The sequence below is a fragment of the Balaenoptera ricei genome, chromosome 9 (assembly GCF_028023285.1).
Source record: "Balaenoptera ricei isolate mBalRic1 chromosome 9, mBalRic1.hap2, whole genome shotgun sequence".
In the NCBI taxonomy this organism is placed as follows: domain Eukaryota; kingdom Metazoa; phylum Chordata; class Mammalia; order Artiodactyla; family Balaenopteridae; genus Balaenoptera; species Balaenoptera ricei.
Genome location: NC_082647.1, coordinates 48,967,658 through 48,983,836, shown reverse-complemented (window position 1 = coordinate 48,983,836; position 16,179 = coordinate 48,967,658). Strand labels below are relative to the sequence as shown.

Genomic DNA, 16,179 nt, shown 5'->3' with positions numbered 1-16,179 from the left:
ATGATTCCTTTTTAACACTCCCTAACCCTCACAATGTTAATTATTTCATTAGTGTAAGCCACTTCGTTCCCAACCTTGGCAACATAATAGATTCAACTTTGAAGTGTTAAAAACACAGATGCTCAGACCCAGACCACCTCTGGTCAAGCACATCAGGAGGTCTGGGGGTGGAGCCCGGGCATTCTTATTTTTTCCAGGTTCATCCAAGTGACTCTGTTCTTGTTGAACACTACTGATGTAAACTCTACTGCTATACAGGGTGTGACTTATAAATCAGTAAGACTGATTCCCACAAATAAGAAACATTCTCATTACTTTCCAACATATATGACACATAGACACTTAAGATGCTATCGTCTTTCCAGGTTTTGACAAAATATCATTTCTTTATTCTAACATCTGAAATGAAAAGCACATATAACTTAACATCTCTTGATCAAATTTTTTGGTCTGATGTTTGCATATTTTTACAGCAAACATTTTGGTGTGGGCCCCTGAAAGTGCTGAAGTGAAGCCAACATACAAACGGGAGTTTCCAGCCCAAGCAGAACACTGAAACGCATTAACTTAAATCACACACTGTCAACCAGTGGGTTGAGTTGGTGCCAAACTCCAGATGTCTAGTGTCAGAAATATTCTATCAAAAGATCTACTCAATAAAGATCTAAAATCTAAACTATCTATAAATTACCTGGGGCCTGTGTGACACCTGCTGGGAGTCCTGAAGAGGAGTTTTAGCCCACATTTATCAGACACACCAGCTTGTCAGATACCCCAACAAGAGATTAGCTCCACAAGGACAGAGGCCTAGAAAAGTTCACCTGGAATTTTAGAGGTGAAAGCTTTCCGTAATATGTATTTAGCCTGAATTTACAAAAAAGCTTCAAAACCCCATCACCTTTATTTGATGTTTGATACCTAAGGAAGCATGGGCATAACTTACACTTATTTATGCTTATTACCATGCTATTCAGTTTACTTAACAGTAAGCTATATAAATATGCCTCTATAGATTCCCCTGCTTTTGCCATTTCTTATATAATTATGCCATGTATTGAGAATCAGGCAGCTAAATTAGCATTCGAGAGACTTTAACTGAATGATTTAGTTAAGAAAAGGGGGGCTTCAATTTTTAAGCCCAGATGTGCTCCTGCACCAGCTGTTCGAGGTTTGATGATACAGAAATGTGACCTAAAGTGTGTCGTCAGTGCCACCAGGGAAATGTCCATCAGGGAGGGCTCTAAACACATGCCAAGAGGTCAGGGCTCCTAATTCACAATGTTTATATAGCTGGGTCCAGTTAGGTATCATTGGTCCAAACAGATTTTTAAAATAATGCACATGAACATAATGACATTATTTTAATTTTGAAAATCTAAAGTAAAAGAGAAGTTTGTAAGTGTTTATAGTGTTAGGTATTATGTTTGAAAAGAGTCTTCCACCCCCAGATAAATAAGTATCGGTAAAGGAAAGAAAACCAGTCAGCATCTTTAGACAATTCAGTAATTATAACCATTTTAGAATTGCCAAATTATTGTTTTCATTACTGTTACTGTGATGCTGGGACGCTCATGGACTCTCTTAACCTACATAAACATTTTCTTAGAAGCCTTGAAACATCTGTTCCCTTTGGAAATCCAGCCATTCTGTGTGTAAGACACTTAGGTATACAACAGCCTTCTATTAAAATGCAAACATCTCATAAAAAGTCACAGTTTATAAAGAGCAAGTGCTAAGGTATATGGGGACACCTGAGAGCAAAGCCTGTCCCTCACTCCCCTGAGCATTTTACTGGCTGTGTACTTCATGCTGGGTGATTTGGTCTAGGTCTTGGTCTGTTTCTTATGTCAAATGGGACTCGTATTGAATTCTTAAGCAATGCGTATAAAGCAGATAACCAGTGCATCACTAGTGGACACTTAATGATAGTAGTTATTGTTACTATTTTATATAAATAAGATTGTCAGAACTGTCCAAGTGGAATCAGGATTCAAAATCCAATTCTGTCTAGCTTCACAGCCCCAGCTTCTCCCCACTGCAGCCCCTGGCCTCCCTTACCCCAAACATCCCTGGCAAAGATGTGGAAGGTATGCAAGATACTTTTTTGTCCTAGCATTGTTTAAGCCCTAGAATGTTCTAGACAACAAAATACTGTAGATCAGGCAAAAAATGATTCAACTAAGCTTCGTAATATTCTCAACCTGGAAAAAGATTCACCAAGTTCAATTCCCAAGTGTAAAATTAAAGAAGTGGATTTCCTTTCCAAATCTCCCTTTAAAAAAATAAAAAAAAAAGTCTTCTTCAAATTTCCTTAATATAAACTACCCTAGACTAATTACATAACTAGTGTTTGTATGTGTGCCATTAACATATACACATAAACAAATAAATATGTAAGTCCTCACGTATGTACACCTCCAGAGATGATTAGCTTCAAAAATGTTTTTCACTGCCCAAAGTTCCCTTTGTAACTTATTCTTTCCACAGCCCAAGACGTTTCTTGATTTTTATTTTCATTTCATTTCTGAAAACACTTCTTGAGGAAGATGCTAGGAGGATGGCAAGGCCCAGTCCTACAGAAAGGGGCCAAGTTTCTGGGGGAGGCAAAGTACATAGGTGGTTACCATAAAGTACAGTGCACACAATTCTGGCAGAGACATGAGCCAACGCTACAGCACAAAGGAGGAAGGACCAGTTATAATGATGCTATTTACTGAGGGAAATGTTTGTTTTTTAACCTTACCAAAATAAACAAGCATTCTAGTCATATTTCACCAGATACGGTATTTAACTAATATGGTAGCATATTTAACTCCAAATTAGAAGGCGGTACTTCTAGGATGGAAATGTCTAATTCATAGCTTGCTGTGAGGGTGAATTAGATACTGTATGAAAATTGTTTAGAACTGTATCTGGCACATAGTAATGACTCTCTAATTAGTACCAAGAAATGGACCCAAGTTTTACAGGGCCTGCAGCTTTAGACCCTGTTTATGAAAAAAACTGCAACATTATAAATACAAAATGCTTAGAAAAGTGATTATTTAGATTTTAAAAAATCACAGCAAAATACAAAGTCTTAAAGCTGACATTACCAAAACACCACAAAATCAAAATTCAGAAAAAGAACGCAGTATGTGAATTAATTTATCACCTGAAACACCACTGTAAATACTTCTTTGGGGCTGCACACTCTGATTACTTCTCATATGACAATGATTCATATTAATATCATTTTCTATACGGCACAAAGATAAATTGGTCTTTCCTCAAGTATGGGTGATCAAAATTTATTTTTAATTATTGATAATTCAGAAAAGTTACTTTTAGCCTCATAGCTCTTTATGATGCCATATAAATTTTTAGGATTGTTGTCAAATTTGTAAACGCTTATTAATTTTCTTTCACATGTGAGCCACAAGAATTCAGGGCATTCCAAGTTTTCTTGTGCATTGACTAACTTTAAATATTTTTTGTACTGATGACACTCAGTAATCAGTTTGTTGTGTTTTTGTTGTCACTGATATGTGTTTACGTATGTGTGTATCTACACATTTACACACTCACGTCAAACAAGAAACTTAAACACAGAATTCCCATTAAAAAACATGGCGCATTTATAAAAGTATATTTGCATTATTGAGTATATTCCTAACAGAAAGAACTTCCACGTCAAAGACACTTAGATGAGAACTGAATCCTCTACTTACAATTTTATACATCTAATACGTAGAAGAATTTTCCAGACTAGCTTCTGGCTCCATACCATATTCAAACCATATTCCCACCAGCAGAAGTCATAGTACAGATTCATGCTGCAATATTAACCCATCCCTGCCCCTTTGTGTACAGACCCTAGGTGAGCTGGCACATTGGCACATCCCCAGGTGGATGACATTCCTGGGAAGTGATTCCTACCCTAGGATGGCTAGGAATAACTTAACTAGACACAGAGACAACTGTGAACTGAATAAATACATCCCACTCAACCCAAACTAAAAGTGTCCCCAATTCTACTGCCCCTTATCTATATCTCAGAAACTCTCAACTCCGATGTCACTGAATCCAAGGAGAAATGTTACAGAAGGGAAGTCAGAGAGGAAAAGGATAATGTTACCCGACTGCTGTTAAAACCTTACACCCTACAAATTTTACAAGTTATGATGTCATCCATGAATGCATGGCTGTGTACACTGGTGGGCTCCTCTAGGGCCTTGGAAAGGGCTGGGTGAGCCCAAGCAATATATTCAGAAATGGTAAAACATATACTGTACAAGTGAGGGGCCCTGGGGCTTGCAATTCATTAGCTTCACAATAAATCTGCCTCTGTGGTCCCCATTATTCTTCATCATTTATCTCAGTCTGTACATGCCTGGTCTCTCCAAATAAATTTCAATCCCTTGGAAACAGGAAGTACAGTCCTAAGTACTGTAGATAGAAAATACTCAAAAATGTTTGTGGTAGTCCTCACTATCCACAGTGATCTAGAGAGAGAGAGAAATGTATATATTATATACCTACCTATAAATACACATATGTATATACGTATACATGTATCTGTGTGGTGTATATACGCATTCATGTATAAATACACACATATACATATACCATTTATGTATGCATTATATATGTATTTGTATTATATATTATATATATATAATATTTATCTATACATTATGTATATACGTTAATTCTATATATGTATAATACCAAAGAAAGAGTGAGTCTTTTCAAATTAACAGCATGGTATCCAGATCTTGTCCCTTCAAGGAAGTCTATCTCAGAAGAAAGGCACTATTAGAGCCTGGCAGACAAAGAACAGGGCTTCCTTTAGGAGGCCAGTGGGTGAGCCAGGCCATCAGGAGACTATCAATGCTCTCTAGTGCTGGACAGAGAGTCTGTAGTTAGTGACCCAAAAGAGGCACTTTGACGTCTGCCAAAGTGGAGAGAGAGTTATTGGGAAGGCTTCATCCTTAAAGAGAATATCCATTAATCTGGTCTGTGCTTGCAGCTGGACTTTAAAAAAAATAGGTGAAAACTACTGCATGATTACAGTGCTTAGTGCAAGGGGAAAATATAATTTTCTTTCAACTGATTTATCATATTAAATGAAAGCCTTTTTTTAAAGAAACATATAATAAGTTTCTGACATTTGCAGTTTCCGATTTTCAAATTCTAAATAAAACAACATCTGTTATTCAACACTTCAGCCAGGTCAGTATGGAACAAATCTATTACCTCGTCATGAAACAAAATGTATTATCTGCAATCCAGCAAGTACTGATATTTCTTCAGTAGTACCCAGGCCATGTCTGCACTGTTAAGATCTGAGGGCAGGGGTAAGGATGGGGTGGGGAGGGAAACCTAAGGACATGCGGGGTATGATTCTTGTCCTAAAAGCAAAAGCTGGAAAAAAAGGGAGGATTTTTAAGGGCTTCAATAGCACTGTGCCCTGTCTCTAGACCTCAGTCTAAAACTCAAGGCCTCTGGCTTCCAGACGGTCCTAGGAAATCCCGTCTCATCAAGTATCACCAGCCTGCTCCAGTCTGGAAGCTTCTTCCCTGTCATCAACAGCAGAATCGGGTTTTCTGAAAACAGCTGTCAGTTTGCACTTCTAGAATTGTCAAGGTGGGAGATGTCACCAAAATAACTGCACTCTAAAGGAAACTAGTTTCCAAAGAATACGAAGGCTTCTGTCAAGTTAGTTGGCTGTAGGCAGAGTTTTTCTGACTGTGCGTTTCAGTCATACATCAGAAAACATGGACAGGAGAAAACAATCAAAAACTTGTGAAACTTATGAGACAGGATGTTCACTAGCAATGTTTTATAAAGGGTGATTTGACTGCTTTCAGGTGACAAGTGGGCAAATGGAAAAGCCACTGAAGATGGTGTTTTGGAGGAAGTTTTACATTTAGGGGTCCCCCACTGGGTGGTGTGTGCACACATGTGTGTGCGCCCACTCATGCACACACACGCACTTAAAATCTCCCCAGCTCTCTACCTGGGACCTTCTAGTGAACCATGGGAGGGAGTAACAGGGCATCTTGCCACCAAGCCACAGGGTACAGGCAAAGAGCAGGGCGGGCAGGGACAAGCCTTTAATTCATCCATTTATTCATTCAGTCATTCCTTCTCTCCACAGGAAATGCCCTCGTGGGAATGTGCCCACAGGCCCAAGGCACAGTGCCTCTTTCTAGTCTTGGGTTTTTTTCAAATAAATGCAGGCCACAAGGAAGGGCCATGTTGGAAGCCGCTGGCCTTGACACCACTTCCTAGTCCACAGCGGCAAAGGCCTTTGCCAGCGTCTAAAGTACCTCTGGCCACATGGAAGAGAAAGTGGCCAGAGGCTGCAACCCCAGCGCTGGACTGTGGGTGTCCCATTTCTGACTCTCCGTCTTTCCTGGGACAGGCCTGGTGATTTTATATAGTTGTAGGTGGACACCACCCACATTCTATTAACCTCTAATGTAGACCTTCATAGGATTCCAACATACTTAGCAAACACACAAAATGGCAAGAAACTGGATGACGTACATAACTTACTACTACTGAAGTAAATGAGTACTTTACACATATTAGCTCACTTAACCCTCATCAGCCACTCCACGGGGTAGGCGCTGTTATGATCCTCATTATACAGAAGATGAAACTGAAGCTCAGTGTGGTTAAGTCATTTGTCCTTAGTCAAATGGCTGACAAGTGGCAGAGATGCATATTCCAAACCAAGCAAATGGGGTTCACCATGGGGCCTCCGAGATGATCCTCATCTCAAGGGGTCAGAGTTACTTCCTGAAGGAGGAAGCAGACCGGTTGGGTGTGGAAGGGGAGCAGGGCCAGGGCTGTCTAGCTCTTCAGCTGTTTGGCAATGTGGCACAAGCCCAGCTCTGCATACCCATCTGAAATTCAAATTCCAGCTCACACTTACCAGTCACGGAAACTTAGGCAAGTTAAGTAACCTTTCTGTGCCTCAGTTTGCTCACCTATAAAGTGGGGATAATAAGGGCCTACTACATATCATACACCCATCCACTTAGTATACAGTAGCGCAGCTTTAAGATAATGCAAATTTTTACCAAACTGTCCTTGGAGCCAAATTCTACATTATTGATAGTAACTACCTTATTTTTCTTTCCGGAGACTTTGACCTTTATTAATTAGATGGTTTACAAATCTATCCTACGAAATGAAGCAGCAGGGATTTATTACCCGGATTTTAGAGATGAGGAGACTCACAACAAGAAACCTGCTGACATTCAGGGTCAAGACCCAACCAAGTCATAGCTACTGCAAGCCACCATCAGGCAACAATACTCCACCTCCTTATGCGGCCCCGACAGGAAAGTCTTAGTCAAGAATAGCAAAACTGAGGCTCCCAACATCTGGGGAAAGTTCTAAATGACCTGCTCGTTTAGTACCATCACAAGAATAACTGAATCCGGTCAAATCTGTGTTTCAGTTTAAGAGGTGCAAGTTGCATTCCTGTTCCCTCTGCCTGGACCTTAATGTTCCCTGTTTGTCCTCATGGCTAACTCCCTCACTTCTGTCAAGGTTTTGGCTCACCTGTCAGCTTCTCAGCGAGGACTGTACTGACCAACCAATTGGAAATTCCAACACTTCATCTCCCAATCCACCTTAGCCTGCTCTAATCGGTCTCTTCCATACCACTAACCACCTTCCAACATACTATATAAGTTACATCTTATGCTGACTATTTATTGTCTATCTCCCACCACTAGAACATAACCTCCCCAAAGGCTGGGATCTTTGTTCACCAAAATATACCAAGTGCCTAGAACTGTGCCTGGTACAAAATAGGTGCTCGATATCTATTAATATATAAATAAAAATCAAAATGCTTTTGATGCTTACAAATGTACCAAATAATCAAATCTAGTAAGAATGATTAAACAGTTGTCTTTCTGAGACCAAAAGCCAAAAGACTTCACAGCACTGGGATGCACAGACGGAGCAGACATCTCATGAGTCTGTGACACGACCTTCAAGGCTAAATTTAGTGCTCTCAGTGTTTCTATGATTCCTAGTTACCAGTTCAACTTCACCTACCTAGGATGTGTATGTCAAGAGTGTTTCTACTAACTCAAGTGTTTACTCACAATAGGAAGCAAACAAATTCTGATCAGCTTTCCCCATCTCCAGGAAACAGAGCCAGGCTATGAATGAATTGATAGTGAAGCTGATGGAGAAACACTTCACAGCTGCAGGGCTGTGGGATTTCTAGGCAACTTAAGTTGTGGGGGCAGGGTTTTAGTTGGGGTACTCAGCTTGTACACAGAGACAGGTGCTCCAGGACTAAACCAGCAATGAAATGCAAGGAAGAAAATGGGACCTCAGGTGCAGCACTCCTCCAACAGAAAGGAAAAGAGGCAAAACAGAGGATGGTGCAAATCACACTTCCTTTGGCTCTACATCCCCAAATCCTTATTCCTAATGGGTATGGATAATTGGTTAACAACAAGAGCTGAGTGTACACGTATAACAGCTACTCTCAAATTAATGCACTTAATTAATCTGAACTAAACAATACAGTTATAATGAAAACTATGGGCTTTGTACACTAAAGGCCTTGAAAAATCTGTCAAGCAAGAAATATGCCATATTCCCATCCGTAAACCTTCATTTCATTACTGCTTAAGGATTTTGACTAGTGGTTAAATGGTAATAACTCAGAAAGGTCAAGATGGACCTGTTACCTGAGCACATCTCTAATACTCCTATAATTGCTAAATAACAAACTCCTTGAAAAAATTAAAGATAATATTAACATATATCTTAGTAGTCTTCATGCATCTTTTTAATGTGGCCACTTGATGAAAAAGACTCAGAATTGGTAAATCAATCATTAAAAATAACAATCTCTCTCCAAAAATTTATAGACTGACCCACAAACAATAAATTCCACTTAACAATACATGTAGTGTAGAACGTTCACCAAATGCTTTATCTGGTATATTTTCACTCATGTCCCTTCATCGAAAGTGTATTTACATGACACTGCCTACTAAGTAGGTTGTTTTTATTCTTCTTGAGGTCAATTCTTATTTCTTTCTGCATATGGGGCTTGTCTTTGAAAGTAAGGGGCCTCTCCTCAGTTAAGGTACAGAATAGTTTCACTTGGTCTCTTCAGCCAGGGAATTTTAAGTGTTTGTTAATCTTAACATTTACTTTCCATGAAGTTTTCTGGTGTCCAACTAATTCCAAAGTATAGTAATTGTTAGCCGCGCCCCCAAATTCACCTAAGTCATAGCTACTGTTATAAACTTAAATGTTCAATATTTTCACTAAGAGAAAAACACTAGCCCTTTGGGGGTGACCATCACTTAAAAGTTTTAGAAAATTTATGGACCACTTAACCCTCTTAAAAATGTTTGCACGATACTAAAGACAATTTCTACAAACTTAAAGAACTTGTGATTCACCAATAGTTAGTTTTAAATTATCTAATTGATTACAGACTTAAACCCTCAAGAAGGATAACTATCTTTAACACATTTTAATAAATATAATTTATATTTTCTTTTAACCAGCTAGTCCAAGTGGGCAGGCAATGTGGGGAAATTATTACTCACATTAATTATAGTTTATCCTAAAATAACTGTGAGTGAATGGGATATGCAATGACAGCCTTCCCTAGGTCAGGAAATGTTATTTATATATTTATATAATACATATTTATTTTATTTATATTTATTTTTTATTATTGAAAGTAAGAGAAACAACTTGAACTGACAAAATTTCCATTGGAGCTTTGCATTACTGGAGTTTTAGTATTATTTTAAACTACCCATCATGAAAAATCTGATTTATCCTTTAAGCACCTTCAGTTATTACTATTCAATCATGATGATGAATCAGCAAATAATGTTACTCCATTAAACTGCTTTTAAGACTACCAAAACTTCCCTAGCTCTTCTGTCATACCTTTATCAGAGGAGATGGCAAAAGTTATTACACGGATGTTTTAAAACTTTGTAAGTTTCAAAACCTGGACAATTACTCATCCAGATTATGTTTTGAAAGATGGTTTGTAGGCATTTTCAATGAGTATTTCCCATTCTGGATGTCCCATCATATACCCATTCTAAACTAGCATTCAACGTTTATTAAGCACTCACTGTGTGCAAAGAGAAAGCATTATACTAAGAGAAGGAGCTTAAGGCTCGGCCTCATTTTATTCGTGCATAAATACACAGCAGCCGTGATTTATTCTCTCAACTTTGTAGAAACGTGAGCTGCATCCACATGGCAGAATCCATAGCATGCATTGGGAAATGACTTTCTGCGGGCAATTCACAGGTTCTCTGGATTAGGCAGCCCCGTTGGGGCATCACGCGGGCCCTTCACCTTCCAGCCCACACAGGACAACTCGTGGGCTCCGGCCACACCTTCCGCAGGTGGCTGGATCGCCCGAACCACACGAACCCGACCCATCTCTCCTCGCAGGGGCTCCGGATAGGAGCGTGGAAACGTGTGCAAGGGCTTCTGCTAATTAAAGGACTTGTTGAAAGGCCCCGGGGTCTTGGGCAGGAAGAGAAAGCAGCCGCCCCGCGGGGTGCCCCCTCCCCCGCGGCCACCAAGTCCCCGGCGCCCGGGGCGCTGCGCAGGCCGCCGCTGCGGATACCCGGCGCAGCCGGCGCACCTCGGGCCTAGCACCATTTGAAAGGCAAATCTCAGAGCCGGAGCGCATTTAAATGCCCTGCCCCGGGTCCTGGGGGATGGCTCTCCAGCGGACGCAGCCGCAGGGGCCTCCGGGGCGGCGCGGCCCTGGGCGCTGGGCGCGGCCCGCGGGCGCACCCGGGACCTCAGCCTGCAGCGCCCCGGCAACCGCGCCAGGCCGGGGCAGAAGCGGGCGCCCTCAGGCCAGCGAGCCCTGCCGCCGCCGGGGGAAAGAGCAAGCGCCGCGTCCTCCGGCCGCGGCTCCGGCCCCCTCCCGACGCACCACACCTAGCAACCAGCGCTGACAGGACGCAGTGGCGGCGGTGCCGGGAGGAGGAAGCGGAATGGCTGCCGCGGTGGAGCCACCCCCGCCCCCCCGCTCCCACCTCCCAGCGGCTGCAGCCGCCGCCGAGCCCTGACAGCTCGAGCCCGGGCGGAAGCGGCGGGCGGCTTGCAGCGCCCGCCCCCAGCCGCCCCCAGCCGCTCCGACCACCCGGGCCAACTAACTCCGCGCTCCTGCCCAGAGCCGGCCGGCCGCCCCGCCGGCCCCGCCGCGCCCTCCGCCCCGCGCCGCATCTCCCCGCCGCCGGGTCCCTCCCCCCGCCGCCCCCTCCACCGCGCAGCCCCACTCCCACCACTTCGCCGCGGGCGCGCACGCCCCTCGGAATCCCCCAGCCCGCCAGCGGCACCTCGGGGCGCCCGCCCCTCCCCCTCCCTCTCCCCCAGCCCCACCCTGCCCCCATCCCCACCGCACCTCGCGCCTCCGCATCCCGCCACCCCCATGCCCCGGGCTCCCACACACCCTCCCCGCCCCGCCGCCGCCTTCCTCTCTCCTGACCACCCCTGGCCATTCTGGGGTTCTCGCCTGGGCAGGAGTTTCCGCGCGCCGGGCACCCCCGCCCACCCCCGGGCCATTTACCGATGTGGTTGTCTTCGATGTGCTCGATGAGGTCGGCCAGGGTGGGGAAGTGGAGTCCGCAGCCCCCGAATCGGCAGGTATTAGAGAAGAAGGAGGCGGCGGCGATGCCTGTCATGGTGCTACATCGAGAGCCCCCCTGGTGTCGGCTCAGCCAGCGCCGGGCGGGCGGAGGGAGGGAGGCAGGGTGGGGTGAGGAGAGGAGGGGCTGGGGGAGGGGGAGAGAGGCGGGGTGAGGGGAGCGCAGAGGACCGGACGGAGGGAGAGGGGGCGAGAGCGATGGAAGGATTGCGAGGAGAGACCGGGAGGCAGAGGGGAGGCGGCGGCGGCGGCGTCGGGAGCGGCGGGGGGAGCGGCGGGGGGAGGGTGGGGGTGGGAGTGAGGCCGCCGCAGCTGGGAGGAGGGACCAGGGCGCGCGGCAACAGCTGTGCGGCCCCAACCTCCGCCCCTGGACCGAGGCCTCACCTGGGAGCGCCTGCCACCAACTTTATCTCACTCGGCCTGCCCTTCACAGTTGGTAATACATGAAATCTGTTTGGAGCCTCCTTGGTTATGTGTATTACATTCCTGGTATATATACATCTATTAATTACACTTACCTCCCTGCAGTGGGAACTCAGGGAGTTACCCAGGCCCCTCTCAGGGACATTTGTTTGCACCTGGCCACCTGTCTAGGTTTGACACTGACATTCACAGGGGACCCAGGAAAGGTAATTGTGTGCACCTTACTCTTTAAACCTTCTTTAAAAAAAAAAAAAAAAAAGCCCATTTCCTCTGGAGGTTTGTACTAATTGATTTTAATGAAGTTTCCCTCTAGGCCAGAAGAAAATCTTAGCTTTATTTAAATTTCAAAATAGAGTGCTTGATTGTCAAGTGCATTTGCCTGTGTTTTACATGTGTACCACGTTTGTAATACTCCCTGCCCCTTTTGGGAAAATGAAAACTAATTTCATTTCCCCAAATTATAATACCCCACTGCCCCATCTCAGATCTGGGGACTAACCCATCTGTCTCCCTGGGAGCAAAACTATCACAGCAGAAAGGACAGTGCATTGGTGAAGGCTAGAAGGAGTAGAAACAGGGTCAAGGGACATACTTTCTCTTCATTTAAAAGAGAGATCCTTCCAATCAATCTAGATTACACCATCCTGTGAGCATTTAAACCATAATGTTGACCAGTTAAGCAGTTAGGCTGAATCAGGTAGCTTCTCTGAAACCAACATTTTGCTAAGAATCAATTACCTCCTTGTCCCCAACCCCACCCCCAATTTCACTGATATTTTACCTTTAAAGCTTGTGTTCTCCAATAGCACTTTTACAGTTGCCTACATATTATCAGCAGTTTATGATCCAACAGTGCATTTTTTCATTATGCAAGTATACTGAATTTAGCATTTTTCTTTAGGACAAATTTCACTTACCCTCTGGTGCAGATACATAGAGAAATAGTATGCCCCTCTCCATAAACTATATTCATCCCTAGTGTTATTTCTAGTAGGATTCTTAATTCTTTTGATAGAGGAAAGGCACCACAAAAAGTTTTACAATCTGACAGTCACAGTAATTGGGGGTGATGAGTGCCCTCACCCATGGCATTTCCTCTTTTCGAGCCCATCTCTTCTGTCTGCCAGCTCACAAGGTAACAACTTGTGCTGAGATGAGAGTTGGGTTGGGTGAGGCTGGGGTAGTGGTGTGGTTGAAGTTTAGTTTGGTGCCAAGAATGATTTCCTGGGCCCACTTGGGGGTGGAGACAGGGCCCGGGTGGGCCTGATAACGAGCCAGGGACCCAGTTGGCGGGAGACTGGAGCCAGGGCCAGACAAGGGTCTAAAGAACAGGAGTAAGAATTCTAGCTCTTGAATTAGAATTTTGGCAGCTGTGCAGTGCATTCAGCTGCCCAGTCTGGGAAGGCCTTCAGCTAAGAGCAGGCAGAATACACACCACACCGAGTAACAGGACAGGGAAATGCAATGCAAAAGCTTCAGCCAAAATGACGCCAAAACAGCTTCCCCCTAGAGATGAGTGTTAGGGACCCCCACCATGAGGCAGCGTCGAGGAAGCGAGGAGGCACGGAGAGCTTTGGAGAAGTAGCAACTTTGTCCTCTGGAGGAGAAACTGTCCGTGTGGAATTATTAACTCCAGAGAGAGTGCGAAGAGGAACAGATGTAGTTCAGGCAAGAGAGCTCAGAGATGGAAAGTGCCAGAAATGTGCAGATGAAAGATGAAGGAAGTAAAGGGACTGGGTTTCACTAATGTTTACGTCTCCACTACCTGCTATGAGTTTCAGTATTCCTAAAATAAAACCTTCACAGGCCACATTTAATAAATAGAATTTTTAAAATGAAACAAGCCAAAATAACCTATAAAATGAATCAAAATTTTGATTTTTAAGATTAAAATTTTTTTCTTTATCTTGGGCAATTATTAATATTTTGAAAGGACTCTATTTTACATAAAATAACCCACTCTAATTCTTCATCTGTGAACTGAAGCTCTGCTTATATGACATACTGCTCATCCTATTTTTTAAAAATCTGCACACTCTAGGCATCTCTGGCCTTTGTATTAGATACATAATCATGGTCTTTTAGATCTGGAAGATACTCTGGCCAGCAGACCCATGGGCTTTATAGATATGGTACACTGAGGCCAGAGGCATGGAGTGAGTTCTTTCCAGGTACACACAGCCAAGTTTCCTCTCTGTATTCTTAGTGTTTTCAGTAAGGCATCAACAGACATTAGAAGGACAAAGATACAGTAACCACCGGCAAACTTTTAAAAAATTGCTTTACAATGGCATGCTTACCATTATGTACTTGCATTTATAAAAATGTTTGTTTCAAGGGTGTCCCTTCATATAAAGTCAACATGAAGCTATAAAAATCTATAGAACGAACACTTCAACTTATTATGTCCCAGAAAAAGTGATGGCTGATACATCTCTATACTTAAAAAAAAATGTGTCCCCCTGATTTTGGTAGTAAAAATATTTCAAATGAAAGGGACAGTGAGAGAACTGAGGAGGCAGAAGGAGATGACGGTGGCTGTGGACTGGAAGTGCTCTCTGGGTTTAAGACCCCTTTCTTGGGAACCATTTGCCTCCCCCCAGATCACTGTCCTCCCAATGTGTAGGCCCACACAAAATGCAGGCGTACAGTGACCCCAGAGCTTGGTGCTTACCATTACAAATGCTTTGGGATCTAGCAGCAATCTCCAAAATCCAGCATGGCTATTGCCCACAAAATGGGGCAGCTGCCGGGAAAGTGTGAATCCATTGGTCTAAGGGAGCCAATCGAAGCCACCAAAGGACTCTGCTTCTTGTCTGGCCTCCACATACAGGATTCGGTTTACTTAGGTATACACTGATCATCGAAAGTGGGCACTTCCTGTGCCCTGCATGGACATCTGTTAGCACTACAAGAGGATGTCTATGAACACTGGATTCTGTTAACTCTCCATACTGCCTTCAACTCTTTCTCAGGTTTTCTGGATCATTCTTCCAGGTCCCTCTTAAGGTACTTTTCAGGTTTACTGGATGTAAACAGGCCCTTAAGGGCTTGAGGCACTCCTTTTACTGCCACCACTACGTAGACTGAGTAGATCGTGGACACAGGTAGGTCTTCTTCAAATCATGCCAATCATACAAGAATATATGACACTGCCCAGCTCTTGAAGACTCAGGCTGCCAGTTATGCCAACAGCAACCTTTGCTTCAACAGGATGTTTTCTTGAGGTTCCCACCTTCTTCCAAGGAGGACAGTGTCTATTCCAGATTTTCCTGTTTAATATGTATGCAACCAGGTCTTCAAGGGCTTTGTACTGCTTTTATTCCAGCTCAGAAATGAATCAGCTTTATCTGCTCTTTGGTGATTAATTCTCATTTTGGCCCCCAGTCTCATTCTGCCTAGAATTAAGCATTGGCCTTAGAATGAGTAACGGGGGTTCTCTAGTCGGACGACACCAGTGACAAGTCCTCATGGGTGTTACCCTGAGGGGTGTTACCTTAAGTTCTCTACCCTCATGCTTCTGCCTTACTGACTATATACAGAGTTACGGCATTACATTTCTAGTTTTTTGTAAGATTTCTCCAGAATAAAGTAGTAAAATACCTAGCCATTGACTGCCGTTCTAACTGAGTTCCTGGGTTTACTCCCCTGCTGCAATCTGCCACATGCACCCAAATAATAGCTCCAAACCCAACTCTGATGGGATTTGGCCAGCCCAGTCTGAGGTTTAAATAAGGTCATGAGAGCAGCCAACCAATCACTGTTTCATTCGTTTCCTGACATCTTGATTGAACATCTATGCCAGGTTCCTGTTGTACAGCTCCTGAAGGTATATTTATAGAGGAACTGCCTGGACAGTGGCCTCAGGATTTGTAAACTCTGGAGCCTGATCCACTGTGCAACACATGAGGGACACAATTTGAATATGACCAGTACAGCCTCTCCTCATGAGGGAACGCCAAATGCTTTGCAAGTCCTCCTGCATCAGTTCCTAGAGCCCGCTTGGGGTGGCTCAGTGGACTCCACATACTGTCCTCTTGGCTACTCTGGTGTCTGCCATTTCCCTCCTTTCCAACTATGGCTCA

At 43.8% G+C, this 16,179-nt stretch overlaps 1 protein-coding gene across 1 annotated transcript in view; it reads right to left on the bottom strand.

Moving 5' to 3' along the window:
- Positions 1–11,915, bottom strand: part of JAZF1 (JAZF zinc finger 1) — a 343,427-nt gene extending 331,512 nt beyond the window's left edge. The window contains exon 1 of the mRNA XM_059933715.1: positions 11,594–11,915. Within this exon, the coding sequence (XP_059789698.1) occupies positions 11,594–11,708 (115 nt within the window). The 5' untranslated portion in view covers positions 11,709–11,915. The remainder of the gene's footprint in view (positions 1–11,593) is intronic.
- Positions 11,916–16,179: the final 4,264 nt, after the last annotated feature.